General features: G+C 37.6%; 2 protein-coding genes across 6 annotated transcripts in view; both read right to left on the bottom strand.

Annotated features, from left to right (window-relative positions):
* Positions 1–1,773: 1,773 nt before the first annotated feature.
* On the bottom strand, positions 1,774–7,312 carry LOC133880303 (protein FAR1-RELATED SEQUENCE 5-like). 5 transcript variants are annotated; one of them, XM_062319242.1, is made up of 5 exons: positions 7,103–7,312; positions 3,867–5,341; positions 3,284–3,590; positions 2,806–2,875; positions 1,774–2,050 (listed from the first exon to the last, which is right to left on the bottom strand). In XM_062319242.1, the coding sequence occupies exons 2-5, from the start codon at positions 5,297–5,299 to the stop codon at positions 2,025–2,027; spliced, it is 1,836 nt and encodes a 611-aa protein (XP_062175226.1). In that variant the 5' UTR covers positions 5,300–5,341; positions 7,103–7,312; the 3' UTR covers positions 1,774–2,024. The 5 variants fall into 5 exon arrangements, 3 of the variants coding, with proteins under 3 accessions (XP_062175226.1, XP_062175224.1, XP_062175225.1); XR_009902232.1 differs by having other exon boundaries at positions 3,331–5,341; XM_062319240.1 differs by having other exon boundaries at positions 3,284–5,341.
* Positions 7,313–8,473: 1,161 nt separating this feature from the next.
* The window catches only part of LOC133879609 (DExH-box ATP-dependent RNA helicase DExH3), a 32,174-nt gene continuing 16,198 nt past the window's right edge, over positions 8,474–24,449 (bottom strand). The window contains exons 11-19 of the mRNA XM_062318234.1: positions 23,460–23,654; positions 22,845–23,048; positions 22,074–22,143; positions 21,775–21,923; positions 17,789–18,097; positions 17,636–17,695; positions 9,661–9,813; positions 9,458–9,568; positions 8,474–9,347 (exon numbers count right to left, since the gene is read on the bottom strand). Of these exons, the coding sequence (XP_062174218.1) occupies positions 8,880–9,347; positions 9,458–9,568; positions 9,661–9,813; positions 17,636–17,695; positions 17,789–18,097; positions 21,775–21,923; positions 22,074–22,143; positions 22,845–23,048; positions 23,460–23,654 (1,719 nt within the window). The 3' untranslated portion in view covers positions 8,474–8,879. The remainder of the gene's footprint in view (positions 9,348–9,457; positions 9,569–9,660; positions 9,814–17,635; positions 17,696–17,788; positions 18,098–21,774; positions 21,924–22,073; positions 22,144–22,844; positions 23,049–23,459; positions 23,655–24,449) is intronic.

Below are 24,449 nucleotides of genomic sequence, written 5' to 3'. Positions count from 1 at the left end.
GGATACGTGGCTCTAAATTTGGATATAAGTAAGGCTTACGATAGGGTGGAATGGAGTTTCTTGGCAGCTGTGATGGTAAATATGGGTTTCAACTATAAGTGGATCTCGCTGATCAGTAGTGCATTAATCTGTCCAGTACTTTATACTCATTAATAGGCAACCTGTGGGTAAAATCGGGCCATCACGCAGCATTCAGCAAGGGGATCCAATATCCTCTTATCTATTTATTATATGCGCTGAAGCTTTTAATTCTCTTCTATCTTACACAGATTTGACTAGTTAGATTGAGGGGGTCCCAAATTCTTCCAAGGGACCTCGGTTGAATCACTTATTTTTTGCTGATGATAGATTATTGTTTTGTAAGGCCACCTTGCGGGATTGAAGTAGGTTGTCCCAATTTTTGAACAAGTATGATAAGGCATCCGGACAAAAACTGAACAACGATAAAATTAGGGATTTACACCCCTAATTTTTGACCCTCCACTTTTTTACCCATATCTGTTCTTCTCTTATCCTGAACTAGAATAATACATGTTTTATTAAATTATGATAAAATTCTTTTTCCTTTTTTTTTTTCCTTTTTCTTTTTCTTTTTGTAGAAAGTTACTTTTCAATTTTTGTTAAATATTATTTATTTATTTATGCACATAGATTCCATGAAACCATAAGCAATATATAAAATATTTTGTATAAAATCCCCTAATTGAACGACATCGGAATTAGGGAAATCATTTTGTATTTGCGTGTCAAGTTCGGGTTATGTCGAGTTATTAGTATAAAATTATATAGATCAACCATAATCTCACTCATTTAATTAAATAAGTCAAACCACTCAACTATAACTCTCTAATTTTTTTGGGTTCATGTCGGATTTATGGGTCATGTCAAAAATTGCCTACCATTATGTCACGTATCAGGTTCAGGTCTTGTTGAAGTATAGGTATAAGACTATATATATAGGTCAACAATAGCTCGACCTATTTAATTAAACGGATTAGATTCTTCAACCCTAACAATTTAAATAGAATGTGATGAGGGTTGGGAAGCCTCTTTTTAACTAAGGGGTAAACGTTTTTTAAAATATTAATTAAATGATTAAATTCAAACCCAACTCCATAATTTAACATAAATAATAATTTAACATGATATCACACACATATGTCCTAAGTTCGAACCCGACTCCGCAATTTATCATCTATTTCAATTAAATTTCCAAGTATTGAACTCCACATTTTTCTCCCAATAATTTTCCAAGTGTTAAATTCAACAATTTACCTCAATTTCAATTAAATATTTTACATGTTAAACTTCATTTATTTAAGAGGAATGTTAGAGTATTAATTAAAGAGTAATACTACATGTACAACCATTTTACAACTTTTGACACGTGTTAAAGCATGTTATAAAAAAAGTTGTAAACTAGCTGCAAGTCTCCCATTTTTCTTAATTAATTAATTAAATTCACAGTTTCTTATACGCTAAAACTTTTAAAACAAGTGATAATTTAACAAACTCATCCAATTAATAATCACTTCAATTGTGCTCCGGATTAATTATCAGATTATTTCAGTCCAAATTTTTATACAATGTTCTTTTACTTTTGAAATTCTATTTTCAAGCATATGTTAAAATTTGAAATAATTTGGATCCAATTATGATCATATATCCATGCGTCTCAATGTGTTCATATATAGCAAGATGCAAGGCAGTTGCGTAGATCATAAATTATGGAAATAATTTAAGCTATATGTTACCACAGGTCCACAGCTAGTATGAAGAAACACCGAGTTCAATGAATCATTTCCTGGTAATTAGAAGTAAATCATATATTTACAGAAATCAGTGTCTTTCAACTTCTATGACTACATCTAGCTTAAGTAATTGCAAAAATTAACAGAATTGTATGTTCATCATCTCAAAACCCCTCTCCAAGCAAGAAAAGAAAAAGACTTTTTTACAGCATTGTCATCCCAAAAGATGCATATCTGCTCTGGCTCCTTGTTCTTCTCTGGGCTTCTTTGGCTCTATTCACAAAATTCAATATCTGGCTCTGATCACAACAAAGAAAAAAGGTTTGAGATCAATCCCATCTCCTTCCTCCAAATTGCAGAAAAATCATGTCACTCCAGACAATATGAGCATTTTCTAGAATGTGATACCTCTGTACAGTGCAGCTTAATCATATCATTTTAAGCAAATACTTGAATAAAATGTTCACGTGCTTCAAATCAAAATGGATTAAAATATACATATCATGAAATAATATTACACTCTTGATCCCATTCTAAGGCAAAACAAGCAAATTGAATGGCTCCTCTCTCAGCATCCATGAATTAACATGGAAGGAACCTTCAATACCTAATAGCAGGTGATCCATAAGGGTGAACCACTTTGTTGTAAAGGTATTACGAAAATAACAAGAAAATGTGCAATCTAAACGACAAAGAGCATAGCACTGGGTATTTAAAACAACAATTTATGCTGTGAAATAATTAAAAAAAAAAAAAAAAAAACCCATAGTTAACAAGAAAAGAACCTTTGTTTTTTATAAGTAATTGCAATTTATAAAAAAACGCGCAGAGGGGCGCAACCCTTATACACGGGAAGTATACAAGAGAACCCCTACAAGAAAAGAACCTTTGTTACCAACAAGGAGATGAGAAATACCACTTTGAACAATAATTTACCCAATAAACGTCAAAGTATCAACATACATGACGGACATTGTAATTGAAACTGAAATGGTGCAAAAACCAAAAGAATTAAATAGCTGAATTACTGAGATTAGTTTCTAATGGAACTTACTAGAATCACGATACATGCTTGAGAGGAAAGTTTGCTTAGAAACCACAACACAGCCTCTACTTTCAATGTCCTGACCATGTTTCCAAAATCAAAGTTAATTTTTCAAATCAATAAGAAAATGCTAAAGAATTTCTTCATATTCGTAAGTTTGTTACTTGCCAAAAAAATTCTTGAGATTCATATTAGTATTTGCGCTATCAGCACAAGGTGGTGATGTATGATTGAATCCATCAGTTCCCTAAAAACAAATACATATCATTTGACATGTCAACCTAATACATCGTGTAATATTTATTTATGTATTATTTTTTTGTTCATACTTTATATTTGTACCTAACTAATATGTACACATTATTTGATGCTTGAGAAAACAAGGTAAATGTAACTTTATCAAATTGTCCCTATATTATCACAACAATCACATGAAAGATGGAAAAATATTTTAATTTCTTAGAAGTGTAAAACCGTGTAAGCTTACTAGTAAAAATTCAATGGATTGGGCATGATTTGTAATTTCATTGCTACCTGCCAATGACATGTGAGCTTGATCATCAAGAGTAGCACTCAAACTTTTTGTTGCAATATCTTTAACTTTCTTTTCCATTTCCTCTATCGCCCTCACTACAAAAGCATATGTCTCTTTAGTGTCAGCTGCTTCAGCGGCTAATCTCATCAGCTTGGTACACAATCTTCTATATCTTTGTGTAATGTTTAAATTAATATCCTCTTCCACATTCCTCATCTCACTATCTGACATGTATCCACTCCTTGCTTCTCTTGTCCACCTTTTCAAAATGTACATATCAGGAATCATCTTTATATCAAGCAAGTCAAAAACTTTCAAAGCATGGCAACACAAAATCCCAAATGTTTCAAACTTCTTGCAACTACATGAGATTATCTTATTATTACGGTCGCAAAGTACTTTATACTCTCCATCTTCATTAAGAAGTACAACAATATATTCATGCATTGGTTGACCCTCATTGCGATATTTTATTACCGCTGCTGATGCATAGTCATACTCATCTTGAAATATTTTAAATATCACAGGTGTATACGTTTGTGCTGCTTGCTTCAACATGGGGGAATTCTTCAAGCTCAACGTAGGCAACTTTTGTCTAGCATTAAATTCAGCCTTCAATTCCTTATGCCGTTTTTGCTCTACCACTCTATCAAAATGTTGAAAAAATCGGACCACATCAAAATCTGATTTTAAGTACGGTTTCAAGTCTCCATTCAAGCTTTCATTGAGTTGAGTACTTCCCATTCCCAAAGTAAATGCATTCTTCACGTGGCATTTGGCCCATTTTGTCTTCAATTTGTATATACCATCCAACCAACAAAGATTCTCAATGTTATATGTCTGAATCATTTTAACCCAAGCATTTTCAAATTTAGTATCATCCTCATAGTCAAACATACAAGTTTTGAAGTCTCGAAGAAAACAAGAACCATCCTTCATCAAATTCCCCAAATGCTTGATACCATTTTGCATTATGTGCCAAGTACATAATCCGTGCCACGAGTCTGGCATCACCTCAATTAACACCTTTTCCATTGTAGCATCTTGATTTGTGAAGATCGATTGGGGCTTTTTACCCCCATGTGCTGCTAAGAAACTTTCAAAAAGCCATTTATATGACTCTGCCGTTTCATCATATAGAAGTGCAGCCCCAAAAATCACAACCCCCCTATGGTGATTAAAACCAGTAAACACAACTAGGGGTCTCAACTCTTTATTAGTACCGTATGTAGTGTCAAAAGTCACAACATCACCAAAATAGACATAGTCAATGATCATTCTAGAATCAACCCAAAAAATATTAGTTATTTGTTCTTCACTATCTAATTGTATTGCATACTGGAAGGATGGATCTTTAGTCAATTGTTCTTGAAAGTACTTCAATAACCAACCAGCTTCACCATACATCAATTTCTTCTGCCGTTTTGTTCGAAGATTATTTTGATCAAGCTCAATGCATCCAAGATTTGACTTCTTCCCAGCCTCTCTACTCATCAACGCATGGGTTGCCTTTGGAGGAATGATTCTAGAAGCACATGCCAAATTAATTGAAAAGGCTTGAACTTCAGGTATTTTTCGAAGCGACTTCATCATATAAGTAGTTTCTGAAAGATGTAGAATATGATTATGTTCTGCTACAAAATCATAAACCTTGTATTTCCCAGTCTCTCGTACTAATGAAACAAACATCCGTACATGACAGTTAGACCTTGTTTCATATCGATGACGACAGTTTAGATGATCCCGCTTGTCTACTCTTCGAACACCTTCTTTAAAACAAACAAATCCTCTCGTTGTTACTTTCCCATCTCTCTTACTTTTATTTATAAATTTCTTCCTCACACCAAAACCCATTTGCTTTCCATAATTTTTCCAATTCTTCCATGCATCCTCTAGGGTATTAAATTCCATACCAACTTGAGGGGTCCAATCTGTCTGGATATTCATGTTTTGAGAGGAATCGCCCATAATGCAATGTTGTGCCTTCTTTTTTGGTGTAAAAGTATGTTTCTGTAGATAACAAACAATAAATGAAAAACAAATATGTCTGAATAATATTGCATAACAATTAGAAGAAGAAAAAAATGAGAACCATAGTGACATGTGACCTTTGAAAGAACAATTATCTATCTTTAGCATATAAACATATGGGACCATTATTCATTAGAACAATCACAACATTTTGGGCACAAATAATAAGAAGATGCATTTAAATAACCATTTGCAGTTTTGCACCCACTAAGAAACGGTATCAAATTAAAAAATAAAAAATAAAAAATCCTTTATGTACACAGATAAATAACTAAGAGCATCTCCAGCAGGAGTGCTATTTTAACCAAAAAGTTAAATTTGGCTATTTTTGTCTCTTTTTCTTCCTCCAGCAGAATAGCCACTCTAACTTTTTTCCTAACTTCTTGAACAGTGAATAGGCACTATTGGCTATTCACTGTTCATCTATTTACACATTTTTTTTTTTTATCTATTTACACATTTTTTTATGAATACTCTCTCTCTCTCTCTCTCTCTCTCTCTCTCGCTGTTGAAGGACATAACCGGAGAGATGGATCCGGGAGATCCGTGAGGACCAGCACCACAGCCACAAAGACCCCTCCGTTGAAGGACATAACCGCCGACATCAGTAGGTACGCGATGGCCAAGTTCACCCCGAAGAGCACAGCCCCGTCGATCCTCGCCACCGACCACATCCCCCCTCCTCTGAGGGTCTTCCCCTGCAGCAGAGGTGCCTCAATCTGCGCCAGCGGCTTCCCGAATGAGACGAGCTTGAGGCACATGCGCCGATCCTCCAAGTACTGGTAGAAGGTGGAGACAATGAGGAAGGCGAGGAGGATGAGGCAAGCGAGGAGGGCGATGAGGCAGTACTAGTCCACGATGACGTGCGCCAGAAGTCGAACAATAATCGCTCGGCTTTGTTGGGATTGGGGAGACGGGTTGGGGGTTGAGGGAGACCGGAGAGTGAGAGGGAAATGAAAAAAAATAAAAGAAAATGATTAAAAAATAATATTTAAAAAAAAGTAGAGTGAACTGTTGGAGAGAATATATGATAAACAGTGGTTAAAGTAGAGAGTTGTACTTTTTCAACAGCTATTTTAACTTTCATTGCTGGAGATGCTCTAATTGCTCAGGTTACTTCCCCGAGCAGCCAAGCCACTCACATTATGTTGACTGGAAAAAAAAAAAAAAAAAAACACCCACCTACATTAATGTTTGAGTGCGTTCAGATAGTTTATAAGTTGCAGATTAATGGTATTCGTGTGAATTCATTTAGCCAGTATTTAGTGAAGTGGAATGTAGCACACACGCAGCAGAATAACAATCATTGGCAAGGTGGGGGGGGGGGGGGGGGGGGAGGCGTAATTTTGACTAATTTCTCAGCAAATCAAGTTTAATTGTTGTCTCTTTCACTTATTCATTATGGAAGGGCCAGCTGAAAATGAATACAGAATCCAAGGGCATGTTCTGTACGTCCTCCAAAAACAATTCTTGAAAACCCGTGTTTTTTTTTAAAAAAAATGAACTGTTTTTTCAATTGAATTCCGTTGGAAAACCTGTTTGAGAAGTTGCGATTAAAACACTGTTTTTGCTGTAAGGAAAAAAAAATTATTTGAAAGCAAGATTAAAGGTCAACAGTTTACTTTATTCAAGTGTATAAATCGCGTTAAAGAAAGAACCAGCACTCCCAAAAGCACAAATATTCATCAGAAAAACAAGGAGAACAGCAATGATAATATAAGCAAAAATCATAATATCTACCTCCACTAAGCAAGTCGTCGGCCGGCCGTACACCGGGCCATTTCTGGCAGCGAAGAAGGTATCAGGAAGCCGAAAGCTGAAGAAGCCCTAAGCCAAAATCCGGCAGGTATACCGACTGCCGTGGAGGGAGGCTAAAGCTGCTCTGTTTGTTGGTCTTCCACAGAAGAGAAAGTGGAAAAGTGTTCTTTTTAGGGCTTTTTCTTCTCACGAGAGCTGCCGATCCGACTCAGCGTCCATCGAGGCCTCCGAGATTGTTTTTTTTTTTTTTTTCTTTTCTTTTTTTTTTTTTTTTTTTTTTTTGGTAAGAGCCCACCCCATGTGAGAGAGTGTTGTGAAATTATTGTACCTGCGTTGTACAAATATCATTTTCCTTTATTAATTTTTGGTAATATTTTTTTTTTTTTCTTTTTTAGTAGAAAGCTACTTTTTAATTCTCGATAAATATTAAGTATTATTTATGCACACCGATTGCATGTACCCATAAGCAATAAAATATTTTTGTAGAAAATCTTCTAATTTAGGACGAACCTTCTTAAAGTATTAATTAAATAATTAAATTTATTATTTTTTATAAAGTATAATGTTATGAACTATTTTTTTATCATTCGAAAGTTGATGTAATTTTTAAAATTACCATTAAATCAAAATCTAATAGTTATCAATTATAAATTCAATGGTGATTTTAAAAGTCACATTAACTTTAAAAGGATAAAAAAAAAAAAAAAAAATGATCCCTACCATTACTCTTTCTGTAATAAGTTTAAACTTTTAAAATAAATATTAATTTAACATAGTATTAAAATCCTAACACTACAATTTAGTATTTACCCACATTTCATTAAATTTTCAACACACCATTTCAGTTAAATTTCCACATAATTGAACACATCTATCCAACTAAGAATCACTAACAATCTTTTATAATCGGAAGATGTGGCAATAAAAATCAGTTTTTGAATAAGCAATTAATTTTTTTTTTTTTTAATTTACAAATGTTGATCTGATGACTAATTCTTATTGCTAATCATCTAGTTGTATAACACAGTTTACTAAATAGCATTACCCATCTTTTAAATATGCTTAATCGTTCCTTCAATTTTTGAGCTACCATAACTATCTACTCTTACGTGGGTTATGACTCATGAGTGAATTTGTAGAAAATCATTTCACCACGTTTACTATTCACTTTTGCGTGGAAATAATCATGGGACTTTCATATTAAAAACCCTAAACTCATGACCTTCCATTCTGCTGACTCTAAATTTAGGTCAGTTAAAAAAATTTATACCATGTCTTTTTCAAGCATATGTTAAAAAAAAAAAAAAAAAATTGAAATCATTAGGGGTCCAATTATGATCATATGAAGAAACAAAGAATTCAACTGATCACTTCCTGCATATAATAAGAAATATTGTAATACAAATAAATCATAAATTTACAGAAATTAATGTCATTCAATTTCTCTGTCTACAAGTAGCTAAGTAATTGCACAAATTGACAAAAGAACTGTAATTTTTACCATCTCAAAACCCCTCTCACCAACCAAAGAAAGAAGGGGGTGAAAAAAAAAAGTCCCATATTTTACAACCCCGCCATCCCTGTACTCTACCAGTATATTTATATCTCATTGGGAGAATCACATTTTAACGCTTCATCCGGATGCAAATTGTCATAAAATACTAATGAGTGTGTAATGAGGAAGAACACCTGCTTCCATAATTTCATGTAAAAGGCCAGCACTTACTCACTGCAGGAGACCGTTTTCGAGAACGCATCGTCAACCGGAGCGGCGCTTTGATCTTCTCCGTTTTCCAAGAAGTTTCAACATGTTGTCAGTGACATCGGGCGGAGAGTTATCGTCTTCATCCCTTCTGTTGTCAGAGGTATGAGTCAACCAGGCCAATGCCTCTATAGCAGCATCCCTCTCTGCAAGCTGCTTGTTTTTCTTGGGTTTCCCTACGAATTGCATTCCCTTGAACTCTACCAGAGCCCTGAACTCGTTTGTCTTAAGGTGCTTGGTTTTGTATTTAGGAGGGGAGTGCCCTGCTCTCATCAACAGTGTTTGTAGCAAGCTCTTAGGATTTGTTCCATCTTTTGTGAACCTGCTGTCATTAGACTCCCTAGGCTTCTTGCTTTCACGGCCAAATACAAATCTCCCTTCACATTGGTCCCCTGACACAAGCTCTTGTACGGCAAGCATAAGGTACTTTCCCTCCTTATGCATGTCAAGGCTAGGATCTTCAAGCTGCATCATAACAAGGGCATTAGGTAGATTACGTGTAGGGCAGGAAGCAATATAGAAAAAGCCAACATAACAAAATATTCTTATGAAGTTCCTCTGGTTTCTTTCCTAACCTTCTTCTGTACAAGCTTATCAAGTTCTTCCTTGAGCTTCGAGTAGCATTCCGCCAAATTAGGATCCATGAAAAAGTCAACATACCCTTCCAACATTTTCAAATGCCCAGCCTGAAAATGGCAAATCACAAATAATAAAATCCCAGACTCAAATTCCTTCGACCGAAGGAAAGGTATTATAGATATGTCAACAGGCGAATCACCTGTACACCATGGCTGAGAGCACCACCAAAAAGGATCAGTATTGAATCAGATACGCCAGTGGAATCGCGTATGAAAACTGTATTCACCTTCACTTTTTCACCAAAGACTAGCCATGGGTAAGAAATTGTCTGGTAACGAGCATTGACAGAATTCTGAAGCAGAACCATTGCAAACATCAAATAATTGCTTGATACCATAAAAGTTTTAGCAAGACCAGGATACAAATAAGATAGCTATTCTATCCAAAACTACTGAATTAGCAGAAAGGTCTTTTTAAAAAACAAAAATTTGCTTTTATTTTTCTTCACCATATATTTAGAACTTTTGCTATCCAACAATTATTCACTATACAGGCAATCAAAACCCATGACGTGCGTGGACAGATATTGGAGAATATCCTTGAATTCCCACGTGCATTGAAAATCCAGCGAAGTTTTAGAGAGAGATATTGGAAAGAGCAAGGGATCTCTCACTGCATGTGCGTGTGTACACGTGCGCGTGCACACACATATGCACACATACTTGTAAATGCATGCATGCCTGTGTCTACATAAGAGAGTACATATATTTGCAAATGGATGCAAGTAAACAAAGGCTTACAACATGAAAGGAATGAAATCTACACAAGATAAACCAATTGGTGCTGTAACAGTGAATGACAAAAGGCCAGTCTAGTACTAACACAATCGTTTAAATTGATAGTCTTAATCAAATTCTAGGTAAATGCATCTTTACTATGTGCACTGATACAAAACCAAAAGGATGCATGTGAACCTAACATATGTGAAGAAATTTATCACTAGTTTTGCAAAAACAGGACAATTCACAATTTCTGGGATTCCTTTTATATATAATTTAAATCCATTAAACGTGCTGAAAGGCTCAACCCTAATGTACAGGAACTATACAAGAGAACCCCTAAATGTATAGAAAAAGAACAACAAAACTCCAAAACTTTGAGAAATTAGATACGGGCAAGCTATTGAACGCTACTCTCCTTGTGTAAAGGGAGTGGCTCACAACTAATTGAATGTCCTCCCATTTGTTCTGGTGCATAGTCTAAACTTCGCCACGTCACTTAAATGAAATCCGAAGGTCTTAAATAATGTAGAACATTTTAGTCTAACCACAATGAATCATGTGGTCCCTCAACTTAGTCGCTCACCCCATTTCCTCCACACCCAACAACGATCAATTGTTGCCGCCACTAGCACCACCACCGCCGTCAACCACCATAAACTCTAGTCTTGTTTCCAAAAGACTCAATGAATAGTGTCATGGTCGGACAAGAAAACCAATGTGGCAGGATCATATCCTCCCATGCAACTCCATGGCAGTGATCTTAACCGGAGAAAAATAAAGATCTCAATCAACGCTGTCCAACTCCCCTCCTTCGTCTCCATCACCACCGCAACCTTTACCTTCTCCCAATACGTCGCCATCCGAACCACAATTGGGCTTCTCCCACTACGACAGCACACTCCAGCACCGGCGGTCAGCAATGTCGGCGCTGACCATCACCAAGACCATCGTCAATCAGGTTTTTCATCAGGGCCACAGTGATGGAGAGCTGTTTGACGGTATGCTGAGAACGCTAGCCCACACGCTCTCACCGCTAAGCAGGCACCTCCACCTGGCCAACAATGAGACTATGCACTGGAGGAAATGGGAGGACTCTTCAAGATATGCTAGCTTATATTGTTTAATAAGTCTTGTTGGTCAGGGAAATGGCAAGAAAACGTTTATACAAGTAGTGAACTTTCCAATCTTTACTGAAAAGAAAAAGGAAAAGGAAATAATAACCATATATAAAACACACAAAGTAGAAAATTCTATGAAGAATTTGTAGAATTTCTTCCTTAGTCACAAATTATTCCGATGTACTTAAACAACTGGTCGGGTTACAGTTGCAGAAATATACAATTTTTTTTTTTTTGGATAAGTAATAATTTATTGAAAAGCGTAAGGCACCTTTAAGTATACAAGCAATATACACGAGAGACTCCAAACGAGCAGGAAACCCAAGTCCTCAAACTCGAAACCCTACAAACCCTCAAGCCCAAAACCCACAAAACAGCAAAACTCAAAACCCCACAAGGCACTCAACGCTAGAAAAAGAGAGACTTGCCTCTCCCTTGCCTAGTGGATGCGACCTTAGCATCGTAGTTGATTGAGCATTCTAAATTAAGAAGCTCCCTTCTACCCTTTATCGTTCGGGGGGGTATCCAGCAAGGTGACATTGCCCTCACACGACTCCTTCAGCAAATCCATCCAACCCAAGTCCCAACATGTGGCAGTGGAGAAAAAATCTTCGTCATCCCCATCCCAGCATACAAAGTCCTCCACTTCACTATCCACCTCCGAAGATGGATAGTGAACGACAACAGGCAGGGCACTGAACGACAACACTGACTCTGAGATCAAGCTATCGTCCATTTTTAAAAATCTATTGTCCCTCGATTTACGGTTATAACGTTGCAAGGGTTTAGAATTTAGATTTAGCACAGACAAGGGCCTTAAATCAAAAGCCTGAAGCCCTACAACCCCATGCACCAATGAATCCTCCGGCATAGAAAACCCTCTCGGAGCAGAAGGAGAAGGGGTCATACCTGAAGTTTCCTTGCTCGCACCCAAAACAACCGGCATCATAGGGTTAAGAAAACCACGTCGAAGAAGACTCTTCGCCGGTTTAGGATTCCCTCCATCACTGTGCCAATCCATTAGAGAAGAATTACCACCAGAGAACTCTGACCCAGAGCATGGAACAACAACAAACAATTTAGGAATCCCCCCTACATAAGTAGATCAAATCACCTTGGAAGAACCAAAAAACCCAACCCGAGAAACAACCAAGGAGGAACCCACGACCGGAGAATACTGGCCTAAGGGACCACCGGCATCTACACTTACCAAAAGAGACTCTACACAGCTGTCGTTGAGATGAGAAAGACTCCGGCGTGTTCTGGGCTACGATCCGAGCATTCGGTAGGAACACAAAAGGACCGGTGCTGTCATTTGTCCTCACCTGCTCCAGAATGCTAGATGTAAGGACTAACGGTCGCCGGGACGAGGATGGCCTCCTGCAAAGGCAGATCTGTGGGCGTGGCATACGACCCACTAGCACCCTTGCTTCCCGGAGAAGACCCAACGGATCTCCAAGCCTTGCCGAAGAAGCAGCACGACCAGACCCATCCTTCTCCTCAACAGAATAGCCCATCGCCAAAAGCTCAGGAGACACTCACCAGAGAAGAAGCACTGGAAAAATGAGACCCTCTCATAGCTTCAAAAAATGCCATAACTTTGCTCAGCTCCCTAGAAAATCTACTCCATCCCCGCCCTTCACGGCCTTCCAACAACAAAATAAGCCTTCTCCGGCCACCCACTGCTTGGGCCGTCACCTCAAAAAAAAACCGTCCATGTTGCCACCCCTCCAAACAGTGAGAACAAACGAAGCCTCCTGTGTATATTTCACAAAATCCTCGTCGCCGGTGAACCGTAACACCTTTTCCACCATCACTATCAACCAAGCGACACACCAAGTGCCCAAAAAGACAACCCCTAATAAGCCTTTTCTCCTTTCCTCTACGCTGAACTCCAGCTTGCCTTTCTCCACCGATAAAGAAAAGGCTTTGGCCTCCATGAAGAAACGGCTCTCCATCCCAACCTCACACGTCCACTCCCAAAAAAAGATACATTGCCGGGAGAATAAAGACCCAGACGCAACCCCAAAACAGCCAAGAAGAAGAACCACCTTCCTGATCTGAACCAAGACAACCCAACAACACTCCAACACGAAAGAAGATCGTCGACACCGGCTAAGTTCCAATAAGACAGAAAGAAGCAAAACCCTAGCGGGACGCGCCTTCACGTGCCACCGCTAGGGTGGAGAGAGAAGAAGAAAAAATGAAGGTTTGAGGAGAGAGATGAGAGCATATTTTTCTTTTTTTGATAAGTAAATGAAATTTTATAAAAGCGTAAGGCGCCCCTCTAAGTACATTGGAAGTATACACAAGGAAATGCCTAAGAAGACAAAGAAAAACGAATAAGAAAATCAGAAAAGCTAATACACACGGGAGACAAAAAAGCCTCCGTCCAAAGATACAACGTATGAAAAAACGAAGCAACAAAATTCTCCATGGAATTCTCCAAGTCTTCAAAACACCTAAAATTTCTCTCCTTCCAAACACACCAAAGAATGCAAATAGGCACAATCTTCCAAACTGCAGCACTCCTTGACCTACCCGCCTTCCACCAACATGCGAATAAATCGATAACTCTCCTAGGCATAACCCAAGACATACCAAACCTAGAAAAGACATGATTCCACAAAGTAGTAGCCACATCACAATGAAGAAGAAGATGGTCTACAGTTTCCCCGTCTCTTTTGCACAAGTAGCATCTATCCACAATGATAATCTTTCTCTTCCTGAGATTATCCGCTGTAAGAATCTTTCCAAGGACTGCCGACCACGCGAAGAACGCCGCCCTCGAAGGAGCCTGGGTCCTCCACACACTCTTCCAAGGAAAATGACTGCCCTCACAGCCGGCTAAGGAGCTGAAATAGGACTTAACCTTGAGCACCCCTTTCTTGGAAGGGACCCACCTAAGCCTATCAGCACGATCTCTACTCACCCTGGCTAAATGCAACACATGAAAGAAGGACCCACTTCCCAGTCATGTGCCTCTCTAACAAAGCTCACATTCCACTGTATAGAGCCGCCCAAAACCTCCATATTATCCGCAACGGAAGCATCCTTCATCCGAGCTATACCAAAAAGAATAGGAAATGCTTCCTTCAACACCCTATCCCCACACCACAGATCATGCCAAAATTTTGTCCTAACCCCATTCCCCACCTCCAATCTAGAGAGACCAGAGAAAATCCCCCACCTTTTCCTGATATTCTTCCACAGCCCCACCCCATGAGCACCAACCGGCTCGCGAGAACACCACCCACCCCACAAACTACCAAACTTGGCATCCACCGCAACTCTCCACCAAGTTTCTCTCTCTATCCCATACCGCCACAACCATTTACCTAACAAAGCATAGTTGAACAACAACAAATTCCGAATACCCAACCCTCCATCTGAAATTGGGGAACAGACTTTCGACCACCTCACCAAGTGAATTTTAGATTCTTCACCCAATCAACCCCAAAGAAAATCCCGTTGAAGCTTCTCTAAACAAGTAGCAACACTCCTCGGGAGATGGAACAAAGACAAAAAGTAAGTAGGCACATTGGCAAGGGTACTCTTAATAAGGGTTACTCTACCACCCTTAGAGAGATACATCATTTTTCAACTAGCCAAACGATGTTCAATCTTCTCAACAACCCCGTCCCAAATATGAGTGGACTTATAGGAAGCCCCTAAAGGAAGACCAAGATACTTAACCGGCAAAGTGGCAAACCCACACCCTAAAATGTCGGCTAGCCTTTCCGCTTGATCAACATGCCCCACTGGAATTAAATTTGACTTTGTCAAATTAACCTTCAGACCCAAAGCTGCTTCAAACAGGAGGAAGAGACTCCGCAGATTACGCAACTGAGAAGAATGAGCACTACAAAAAATCAAAGTATCATCTGCAAACAGAAGATGCAAAAAATCTACGTCACCTATTTTCAATCCATCCAACAAACCCCCCCTAACTGCAGCTGAGATCATACGGCTCAAGGCTTCCATCACAAAAACAAACAAAAGGGGTGACAAAGGATCCCCTTGTTTCAGTCCTCGGGAGCTACTGAAAAAACCAAAAGGGGAGCCATTGATTAACACCGAAAACTGCACAGTTGAGATACAATGAGCGATCCACCTACACCACTTTTCCCCAAAGCCACACCTCCTCAACATATACAAAAGAAAATCCCAATTAACATGATCGTATGCTTTCTCCAAGTCCATCTTGCAAATGATGTCTGGCACCCCCGATCTAAGCCTACTATCAATGCATTCATTAGCAATAAGAATCAGATCAAGAATCTGCCTCCCTTTGATAAAAGCGCTTTGAGATTTGGAGATGACCTTCTCCAAGACTGACTTCAATCTGTTTGCTAGAACTTCAGCAATAATCGTGTAGATACCTCCCACCAAAGTAATAGGCCGGAAATCTTTGATGGAGTTGGCCCCTAGAACCTTCGGAATAAGAGAAATAAACGAAGCATTCAAGCTCTTCTCAAACAAACCTTTGGCATGAAACTCATCAAAAACCTTCATAATGTCCACTCTCACGACATCCCAGCACGCTTGGAAGAAGGCCATAGAAAAGCCATCAGGACCCGGTGCCTTATCACCATTCATAGCTGACACTACCTTCTTGACCTCCTCCTCTTCGAATGCTCTCTCCAACCAACTAGCATCAGAATCTGAAATAGAATCAAAAGAAATACCATCCACCCTAGGCCTCCACCTACTCGGCTCATGAAAGAGCTTTTGGTAGAACTCAACCACATGATCGCCAATATCTGACTTATTAGAAGTAAGAGTATCTCCAATCCATAACGAGTCAATAGAGTTGTACCTTCTGTTTGAGTTTGCTATGGAGTGGAAGAATTTAGTACACTTGTCCCCTTCTTTTAACCACAAGACTTTTTGATTTCTGCCGCCAGCTCACCTCCTCCAAAAGAGAACACCTCTCTATCTCTCTGACTATCTCTGTCTTCTTCTGAAGCTCCTTCTCAACTAAAGCCCTACTTCCTTCAATAGCATCAAAAGCCCAAAGATCTTCAAACAACTTCCTCTTGTTCCTATCTACCTTACCAAAAACCTCTTCAGAGCCTTTAGCTTACAAGCAAAAGCAAAACTAGAGGTACCTTGGAACGAGTAAGAATCCCACCATTGTTTCACCTTCCCCATAAAACCTTCTGCTTTAAGCCACATGTTCTCAAATTTGAAGGACATGTTCCCCCTAGAGAAATCACCACAATCAAGAAGAATCGGAAAGTGGTCTGAATAAAGGCGAGGAAGCCTCTTTTGAGACGACACAGGAAACCGAGGAGAGAGAAAGGCATAGGAAGCTCTAATTTTTTTTTTTTTTTTTGATAAGTAATTGTACTATATTAAAAACAGCGTAAGGCGCCCCTAGTACACACGGAGTATACAAGAAGCAACAGCCTCACAACCGACCCGACAAGGAACAATCCACAAAACCACCCAACCCTAAGCCCCTAATCCCCTAAGCCCCTAAATCTCACAATCTTCAATCATATCCCATCGCCTATGTTCCTCATCAAGGGCAGAGAGGAAAGCCATAGATCTATCCCCCTTATCCCCGAAATACATAGAGCATGCCATAGACAACTCCATAGGAGTTAAAGGCTGGAGTTGTTTTCCTTGACCCATCACCGGCTTTGGCTTCCTTCCTTTACATTTGTCCTGAATTAAAGGCATAGGAAGCTCTAATTCTTTCGTTTTCGTTTTAATATACAATTATAAACCCTTGAGAGAGATTTTCTTGTTTAACATTTTTGTAAAGGAGGCAAAATTAAGCAAAAGGGATTATCATTTTTCTTTCAACCAACCTTAAATTAGAATCCAAAAATCAGTACAATAATAGCAACAAATAAGTACAGTTTTATAATAAACTCAATTAAAAAGTGTCATTACAAATCATGACTATACACGTACTGTCTTCATACTATGTGCATTGTAATTTCTAATCAAGAACCAATACATATCAGCAACGCCCATGTATTGTATAGTCCAGTGTGTTTCATACTGTGTATTATGAATGGTGTCAACCGAGGCAAGCAGCTTCATGCTGCAGTTCACCTTTCCATAGTGTCAAAACTGGTGTCTAGCTAAATTAGATGTATATCAGTACTTCTTTATAGGGATAGAATTTCAGCATTGTAGTTGGACCAGATTTTAAAGCAACCAAGCAGATCAATTCAAAGTTCACCTAAACTCAGTCCCATTTCATACCCTAAAAACAATAATTTTTGTTTTGGTAAGGCTTTGACACTTTTACACTTACCGCATAGAGTAAAACCTGGCCATCATCCATCGTTTTGAAAGACATGGACGTCTCTCTGTGCTGCACATAGAGTAAGAAAACAGTAAATGTCAACTACTAAACTAATGACTTCAAAATTAAAAATTGAAAGTACATTTCCAAGTAGATTCTTACCACTACAGATGCTATGCCAGGAAAAAGGCCAGAACATATAATTGCACGAACCAATGACTGGTTGTGACTTAATCTGTTGTTATTGCTTGCATCTGCATCTACCAAGCCAGAATCTCTCAAAATGAAGCTAAACTGCTTCCGAAGAGAATGGATAGCCTGAAGTGTTTGGGCAGAGAGGAAATTCCTCCAGCAATACTCGTATGCAGATCCTTCTCTTTCTGCATCTTTCCATCCTTCATACGCACGAACCAGTGCCATATGATCACTGTAATCTTTTGCAGAAAATCTAGACTTTGCTGTCCCTGCTAACTGAATCAGAGAGGTAGAGCAAAAATCAGTTAAAGTGTTTTATCCACAATCAAGATGTGTCATGACAATGGCTACATCAAAGTAATGATTCATGAACATTGGGAAAATTCAAGGAGTAAAGTTTAAATTTCACTAGCATTGTAATCATCTAGGACAATATGAAAAGGACACTAAAGGACAGTAGAGTGGTGTGTTTCAATTGATCCCAGTGTGAAATAGATAAAATATGTAATGTGAAGCTCATAGGATCTATCAGACCAGATGAAAAACATTTCTCTGAACAACCAGTGAAAAGAAAAGAAAAGGAAAAAAAATGAAATTATTATCTACGAAATTTATGACTTTAAACGAGTACAAACTTGTGCAAATTATCACTCAGTAATAAGAAGTAAACATTTCTTCCTTTCTTTCAGGAGGTTCTGCTCATAAATGCACTGATTAAGAGTTCCAGCTGGGAATTAGATGAGTTGAGTGAGCAGGTAAAGAAGCCCCAACTATATGAGTCAAATGACACAAATGAATAGTAAGTCGAACTCAAATTTGAAGCATAATCAACTAAAAGTTTCCTACCAAATAAAAAGAGGACTAAAAATTTTATTTGGGGGGGGGGGAACTCCTGGAACCTTCCACTTTGAAAGCTCACATTATGATTACAATTTGTCGTCATCACCCTCATCCACATCTATTTAACAGCTTTCTGGTTTTTGAGGACCTTAGTAATAGCTTTAACTTAATTTTACTGCTTGAAAGTATATGCAACTCTTTCTTTGGACAAATAAAGCTAAAGTATATGCAACACGATCAGATGTTTCATTAGACATCCTTTATCTCTCTGAGTAATCTTCATATTAACAAAATATTTTGAGCCACATAATTATTTCTAGAGAGTTAGTTGGCCATTTTTTTTATGGAATGCTGATATCTATGATGGACTCGTATCAAAATTTAAATTTCTTTCATTCAACCTCACCCCTTTTCCAACGAAAAAAGGGAAATAAAATTGAAAGAAAAGGAGGTTTCCTATTAAACATACCTTCAAGGATTTCACCTATGTTTAATGGCCCACCAGGCCCCACCTGACCAATCAGACACGCTTTTTAAGTCCTTACAAAAAGACCCAATACCAGCGCATTGCATATTCATGCCTATTTAAAGTGTTCTGCCCAGTACCACAGCCTTGCTTTTTGCAAACCATGTCATTGAAGCTTGATACAATCAACTTCCCCTTTCAACTATTCAAAGCATACTGACATCTAATCATCACTATTGTAAATCCTCTTCTTTTAACATGTCAAAATCCACTCATTTTAACACAAGAAAATGTTCCTATTTTTTCTACAGCTAATGCTTGTCCATCAGGGGTCATGTGCCATTCTGCATTATCAATTGTCCCGAGTATTCCTAGTCAGTCCAACATCTTAATCTCCACAACACTTCCAAACTTTTTTCTCCAACTGAAAATGCTGGTGACAGACATAATATTTCTTACCAGAAAATTTCAAGCTCTTTTAAATGCAACTTAAGTACAAATACATGCTATACACAACAGTACATCTTGCACTTAAACATACAACTATCATGCTCTAGTGAGCATTGCCAAAGGCCTTGGGAACAAATGCTGTCTCCTCCCCAATAAAACAAGGGGTATAGGGTGAGGTCATGGGTGAAATTCCATATGAGTGAGTTGCATCTGTCTATCACAAAATTCCATTGTTAGCATCCAACTCAGCCACCACCTGTAAATGTTAATCAAAATTGCACTTTCCTTTTTACTTTTTTTACACGCATATTATAGGGTTTCAACCATCGGCGACAAACATTGATTTTCACCCATTTTCAAATCAAACTAAATACTATTTAAGATTTCTTAATAATAATGATAATAACGACAACAGCAACAACAACAATAACCAATAACAATGGCAAATTTATAGTAACCAATGAAAACAACAGAAAACACTAGGAAAATTATCAATTTTGCGATGCAACTGTACAAAGATCCTGCTAAAATCTGTATCACAAATTATCAGTTTTAGATAGTGGCAACAGTCACCCAAGGTTTCCCTTGTTCATAAATTCAAAGGATCAATCCGCCTCATCAGAAACTTTTTGAAAATCCTACCCCATGTTCATCATTGTCTTTGGAAATGGTATTCTTAATACTGGACCAGACCAGGTAAAGTGGATTAAACCGCCTGAATCATCAATAGTGTTTGTTTTGGACTTTTAGGAACATGGTATTTCAAGCAACCAGGGTATCCTGTTAACGTGAAAAAGAATAAAACAAAAAAGAAATAATGAAAAGAACATGTACTTGATCATTGTAAAAAAATGGTCTACTGAATTGCAATGTAATTGTTCATTTTGAGATTCTATTAGCATGTAAAGATATTCTTTTCAACTAACAGACTAATAAACTATTAGAATTTAAATTAAATGATTAAATTCATCCATTCATATCAGCTTAAAATTTTGGGACGAGTGGTGGCTTAACATGGTATCAGAGCAAAAGTCCTAAGTTCGAACCTTATCTTCATCATTCATCTCCCATTTTAATTAAATATTCCATGTGTTGTCATCTATTAAGGGGAAATTTGAGCCCACACGTAAGGAGGAGTGCTAGAATATAAATTAAATGATTAAATTCATCACTTCCTGTCAGCTTAAGCTTTTGGGACAAGTGATAGTTTAACATAAACTTTCTCTTGCTTGAACTTCCTAGTTCAAAAGCATAGCCTTGTATTTTGGGGGGAGGGGGGGACACACCGAACAATATGACAGGTTGGTTCCAATGTAACTAAATAATTTACAAAGGGAAATGACAAGAAAACAGTGAGAGAACATTTCAATATGCATCATCCTGTCAGAAACAGAGAAGGAAATTGGAAGGCACAGAGTTTCCTTCGAAACAGTTCACAGCAGGGTCCTCTGTTTAGTACAACAGGAAAACGATAAATGGGCAGGATATAAGATTTTTCCTAAAGATCCCTTCATCCATTATCGCATTAAGAACACCTCTGTCAAAAACCCAAACAGGTTTCATTGCAGGCCAGAGAGGTGGCGGGAAAATACAATTCCACTGAAATGCTGAAAGGTTGTTCTACTGATGAGTCACACAACTATATGATGCAACCTGATGCTGGATTCCCACGACAGGTTTTTAACAGAAAGCAATAAGAGTGCAATGCACCCTAGGAAGCAACATTGCGCAGACGGGATACACACAATACAATATAGACATAGTGATACGTCAATTCATGAAAATTTAGGATATGAAAAGGCAGTGATACTTGATTAATTAATATGTAAATAAATACTTTATAATACAACTTATGTTAACTTTTAGCTTAAAAGATGAAAAACAGATGATAAAAGGCATAAAATTAACCTAAATAAATAAACTAATTAAGAAGTTATTAGTTCCAAACACAGAGAGGGAGTGAGAGGGAGAGAAAATTAAGTATCTGAGCTTCATAGAATGCAACCCATCATATAACATTGGTTTTAAACTTGACATCATTGTCTCTGCTAATTTTTATTAACAGTCCAGTGCACCCCATCGTATAATACTGCTTTTACAGGTCTATGTTTATAGTTATAGAGGTACACATATCAAGAATTTGCAGAGACCAAGAACTAATTTTGATGCACCAATAGATAATATGTACTTCACTTACATCCTTTTTGTCTTGGGGCAAAAGGAAAGGATCCCTGACACTAAGCCCAGATACTATTGTAAGAACAGGATCAAAGCAACGAAAGATAGAACCCATAATTAGCATTTTCCCAAGCTTTGGATCCACTGGAAGAATGGACAGAAACTTTCCTGATCGGATATTTAAAAAAAATTAAAAAATTAAAAAAAAGAAAAAGAAAAAGGAATGTGATAAATCAAGTAACCAAGACAACAATAATAGTATACATCAGAAAAACATTTAAGTAAAAAAGCTTCTCAAACAAGAGTCAAGAGACTAACCAAGATTTGTCAGATTTTCGTTCTCATCTAGTGCCCCAATCTTTGTCAGAAAATCAATGGCATTTTGTACCTGTCATCCCATAGTTGTCAATTTGTTCAGTTGACTCAAAGGTTTTTTTTTTTTTTAATCGGCAAATATCATAAAAAGCGTAAGAAACCCCCAAGAATGCCGCCACACATGTTTTATGTTGAGAGTAAAGCAAAACTCACAATACTAAAACACCAAAAAGTAAAGCAGGCAACGAATCTAGATAAGCCCATGCAAAACAGAGTTCTAAAATAGGCCTTCCTTGTGGACTAGTACATGGCACAATTCAAAAAACCAATAATATCATTGGCAATCCCGAAAAACAAACAAAAATATAATAATAAAATAAAATGGAAGTGTTCATCCAAAGAATTGATAAATTATGCTAATTTCTTAATTGCTTGCACTCTCATTAAAATCAACTGCCTCATGTTTCTCTGAAACATAACATCCAGCATTTTCCAAAAATTAGTTTCATCAATTGGATAAAAGATGAAATTTGAACATAACATACAAATTAATAATAAGACAAATAGGGTGAAATTCATGGGCCAAATTTAGAGAGCAATTCCTGACTGTGATTCAGGAAGTTCCTGAACGACAATATCCCATTTAAATGACAAGGAGGGGATTCAAGTGCATATTAGAAAGAGAGCATCGTTTTCAAGAAATTTATTAATAATAGATAAAAGAAAGATATTAGTAAAAGAGCATGGGAGATTCAAATGAACAATATTACTTACAGCCAGTGATTCTGGTGGCTGCAGAGCAGCTGACAAGAAATTTCCTATACTTCCAACCTGCAAACTTTTAATTTGCAAGCAGAGAGAGTTCAAAGGGGTTCTCAAAAGTTCAGGAAGTTGATATTCGGAGAAAGCTTCATACACACATTTGGGGTAAAGGTGGTAACATTCTCCTGGCTGCACACGACCAGCCCTACCCCTTCTCTGCAATCAATTACAACCAATGAAATATCAGGTGCCAATTGCAACAGATAAAGCAAGAACAGGTGCCAATGAACTACATGCAAAGTGCTACCATGGTGTCCACCACATAATGGACCTCTTCAAACCAGTCTAATGCTTGTTGTAAATACATAGACAAGTATGAATTAGTACCAGGTCCTACAAGTCCACAAGTAAAACCAGATGTAATCCCATGCAAGTAAACACTGCCTCCTACTCATAAACAAACATGTTCACACACATGCACCAATAGGGGAACAATCATATCCAGAAAAAGAGAGAAATAATAATTGAATCAGAGCAGATCCCAACTATGGTTCATGGCATGCATTTTATCACTACAAATGCAAGGGCAAACCAAAGTCGAGTAAGTTTAGGGTACAAACAACTTACTTGCCGTGCAGATGCTTGTGATATCCAAGAAGGTAGAAGACAAGGTGTATTATTCAAAGCATCATAAGTAGTCTCTTTTGCTTTTCCACAATCAACTACAAAAACTATATCATTGATTGTAATGCTTGCCTCTGCCATATTTGTAGCAAGAACTATTTTACGGACATTTGGTGGTGGATTCTCAAATATAAGTTTCTGCAGAAAATGACAAGGGACAGCAGAGAATAATATGATCTGAAATCAGCAACCTCAGAGTGAAATGTAAATCATGTTATAAAGGTACATTATAAATGATATGTTTTCAGAACTCGTGATGGTACTAAAGCACAATGAACCCTTGTAAGCAGCAAGCATTGGTTGCAGACTAAGAAGTTTTGAAGTGCTATTTTTTCACTGCTTAACACCTTCCTAAATTACAACTTTAGCTGTCAGAAGTAACAATGGGCAAGTACATCCTAGCAAAGCACGCAACAATTAGGATGCACCATTTACAAAATATCATCAGTACCTCAACCAGATTACCAAGTAAACAAAGAAAGCCACTTTTGCAGAAAGAGTAAATATATAAAGCAATCTTCTGAGGAATATCTTAAAAACAATCCACTACCAACAAATATCCTAGAACAAGTAATATCTAACAGATACATGCAAAAAATAAATTCCATAATCCTATAATAAACAACTGCAAAAGTAGGCCATTGAACCCAGTAGTGTCAAACCTAAGTATTGTAATTAAATGCATTTCTGTACAAACAGGATCACATTAGAAAGGAGATGTCCCCACCAAGTACCACAGTGTATCAAGTAATTATTTAACATTTTACACCTTCCAGTAAAGGAGTCTATTTTTGAGATAGGAAACCTACTAGTAGGGCTGTCAATGGGCCAGGTTAGACTTCAAAATCAATCTCATTATAGATCTAAAACCGGTTAATAGATTTGCAATTAAGATCCAATAATAAAATCCAAAACTGGTTATAAACAGACTGA

Source organism: Alnus glutinosa, chromosome 10 (genome assembly GCF_958979055.1).
Source record: "Alnus glutinosa chromosome 10, dhAlnGlut1.1, whole genome shotgun sequence".
In the NCBI taxonomy this organism is placed as follows: domain Eukaryota; kingdom Viridiplantae; phylum Streptophyta; class Magnoliopsida; order Fagales; family Betulaceae; genus Alnus; species Alnus glutinosa.
Note: the sequence above shows the minus strand (reverse complement) of the source record. Positions and strands in the feature narration are given on the sequence as shown.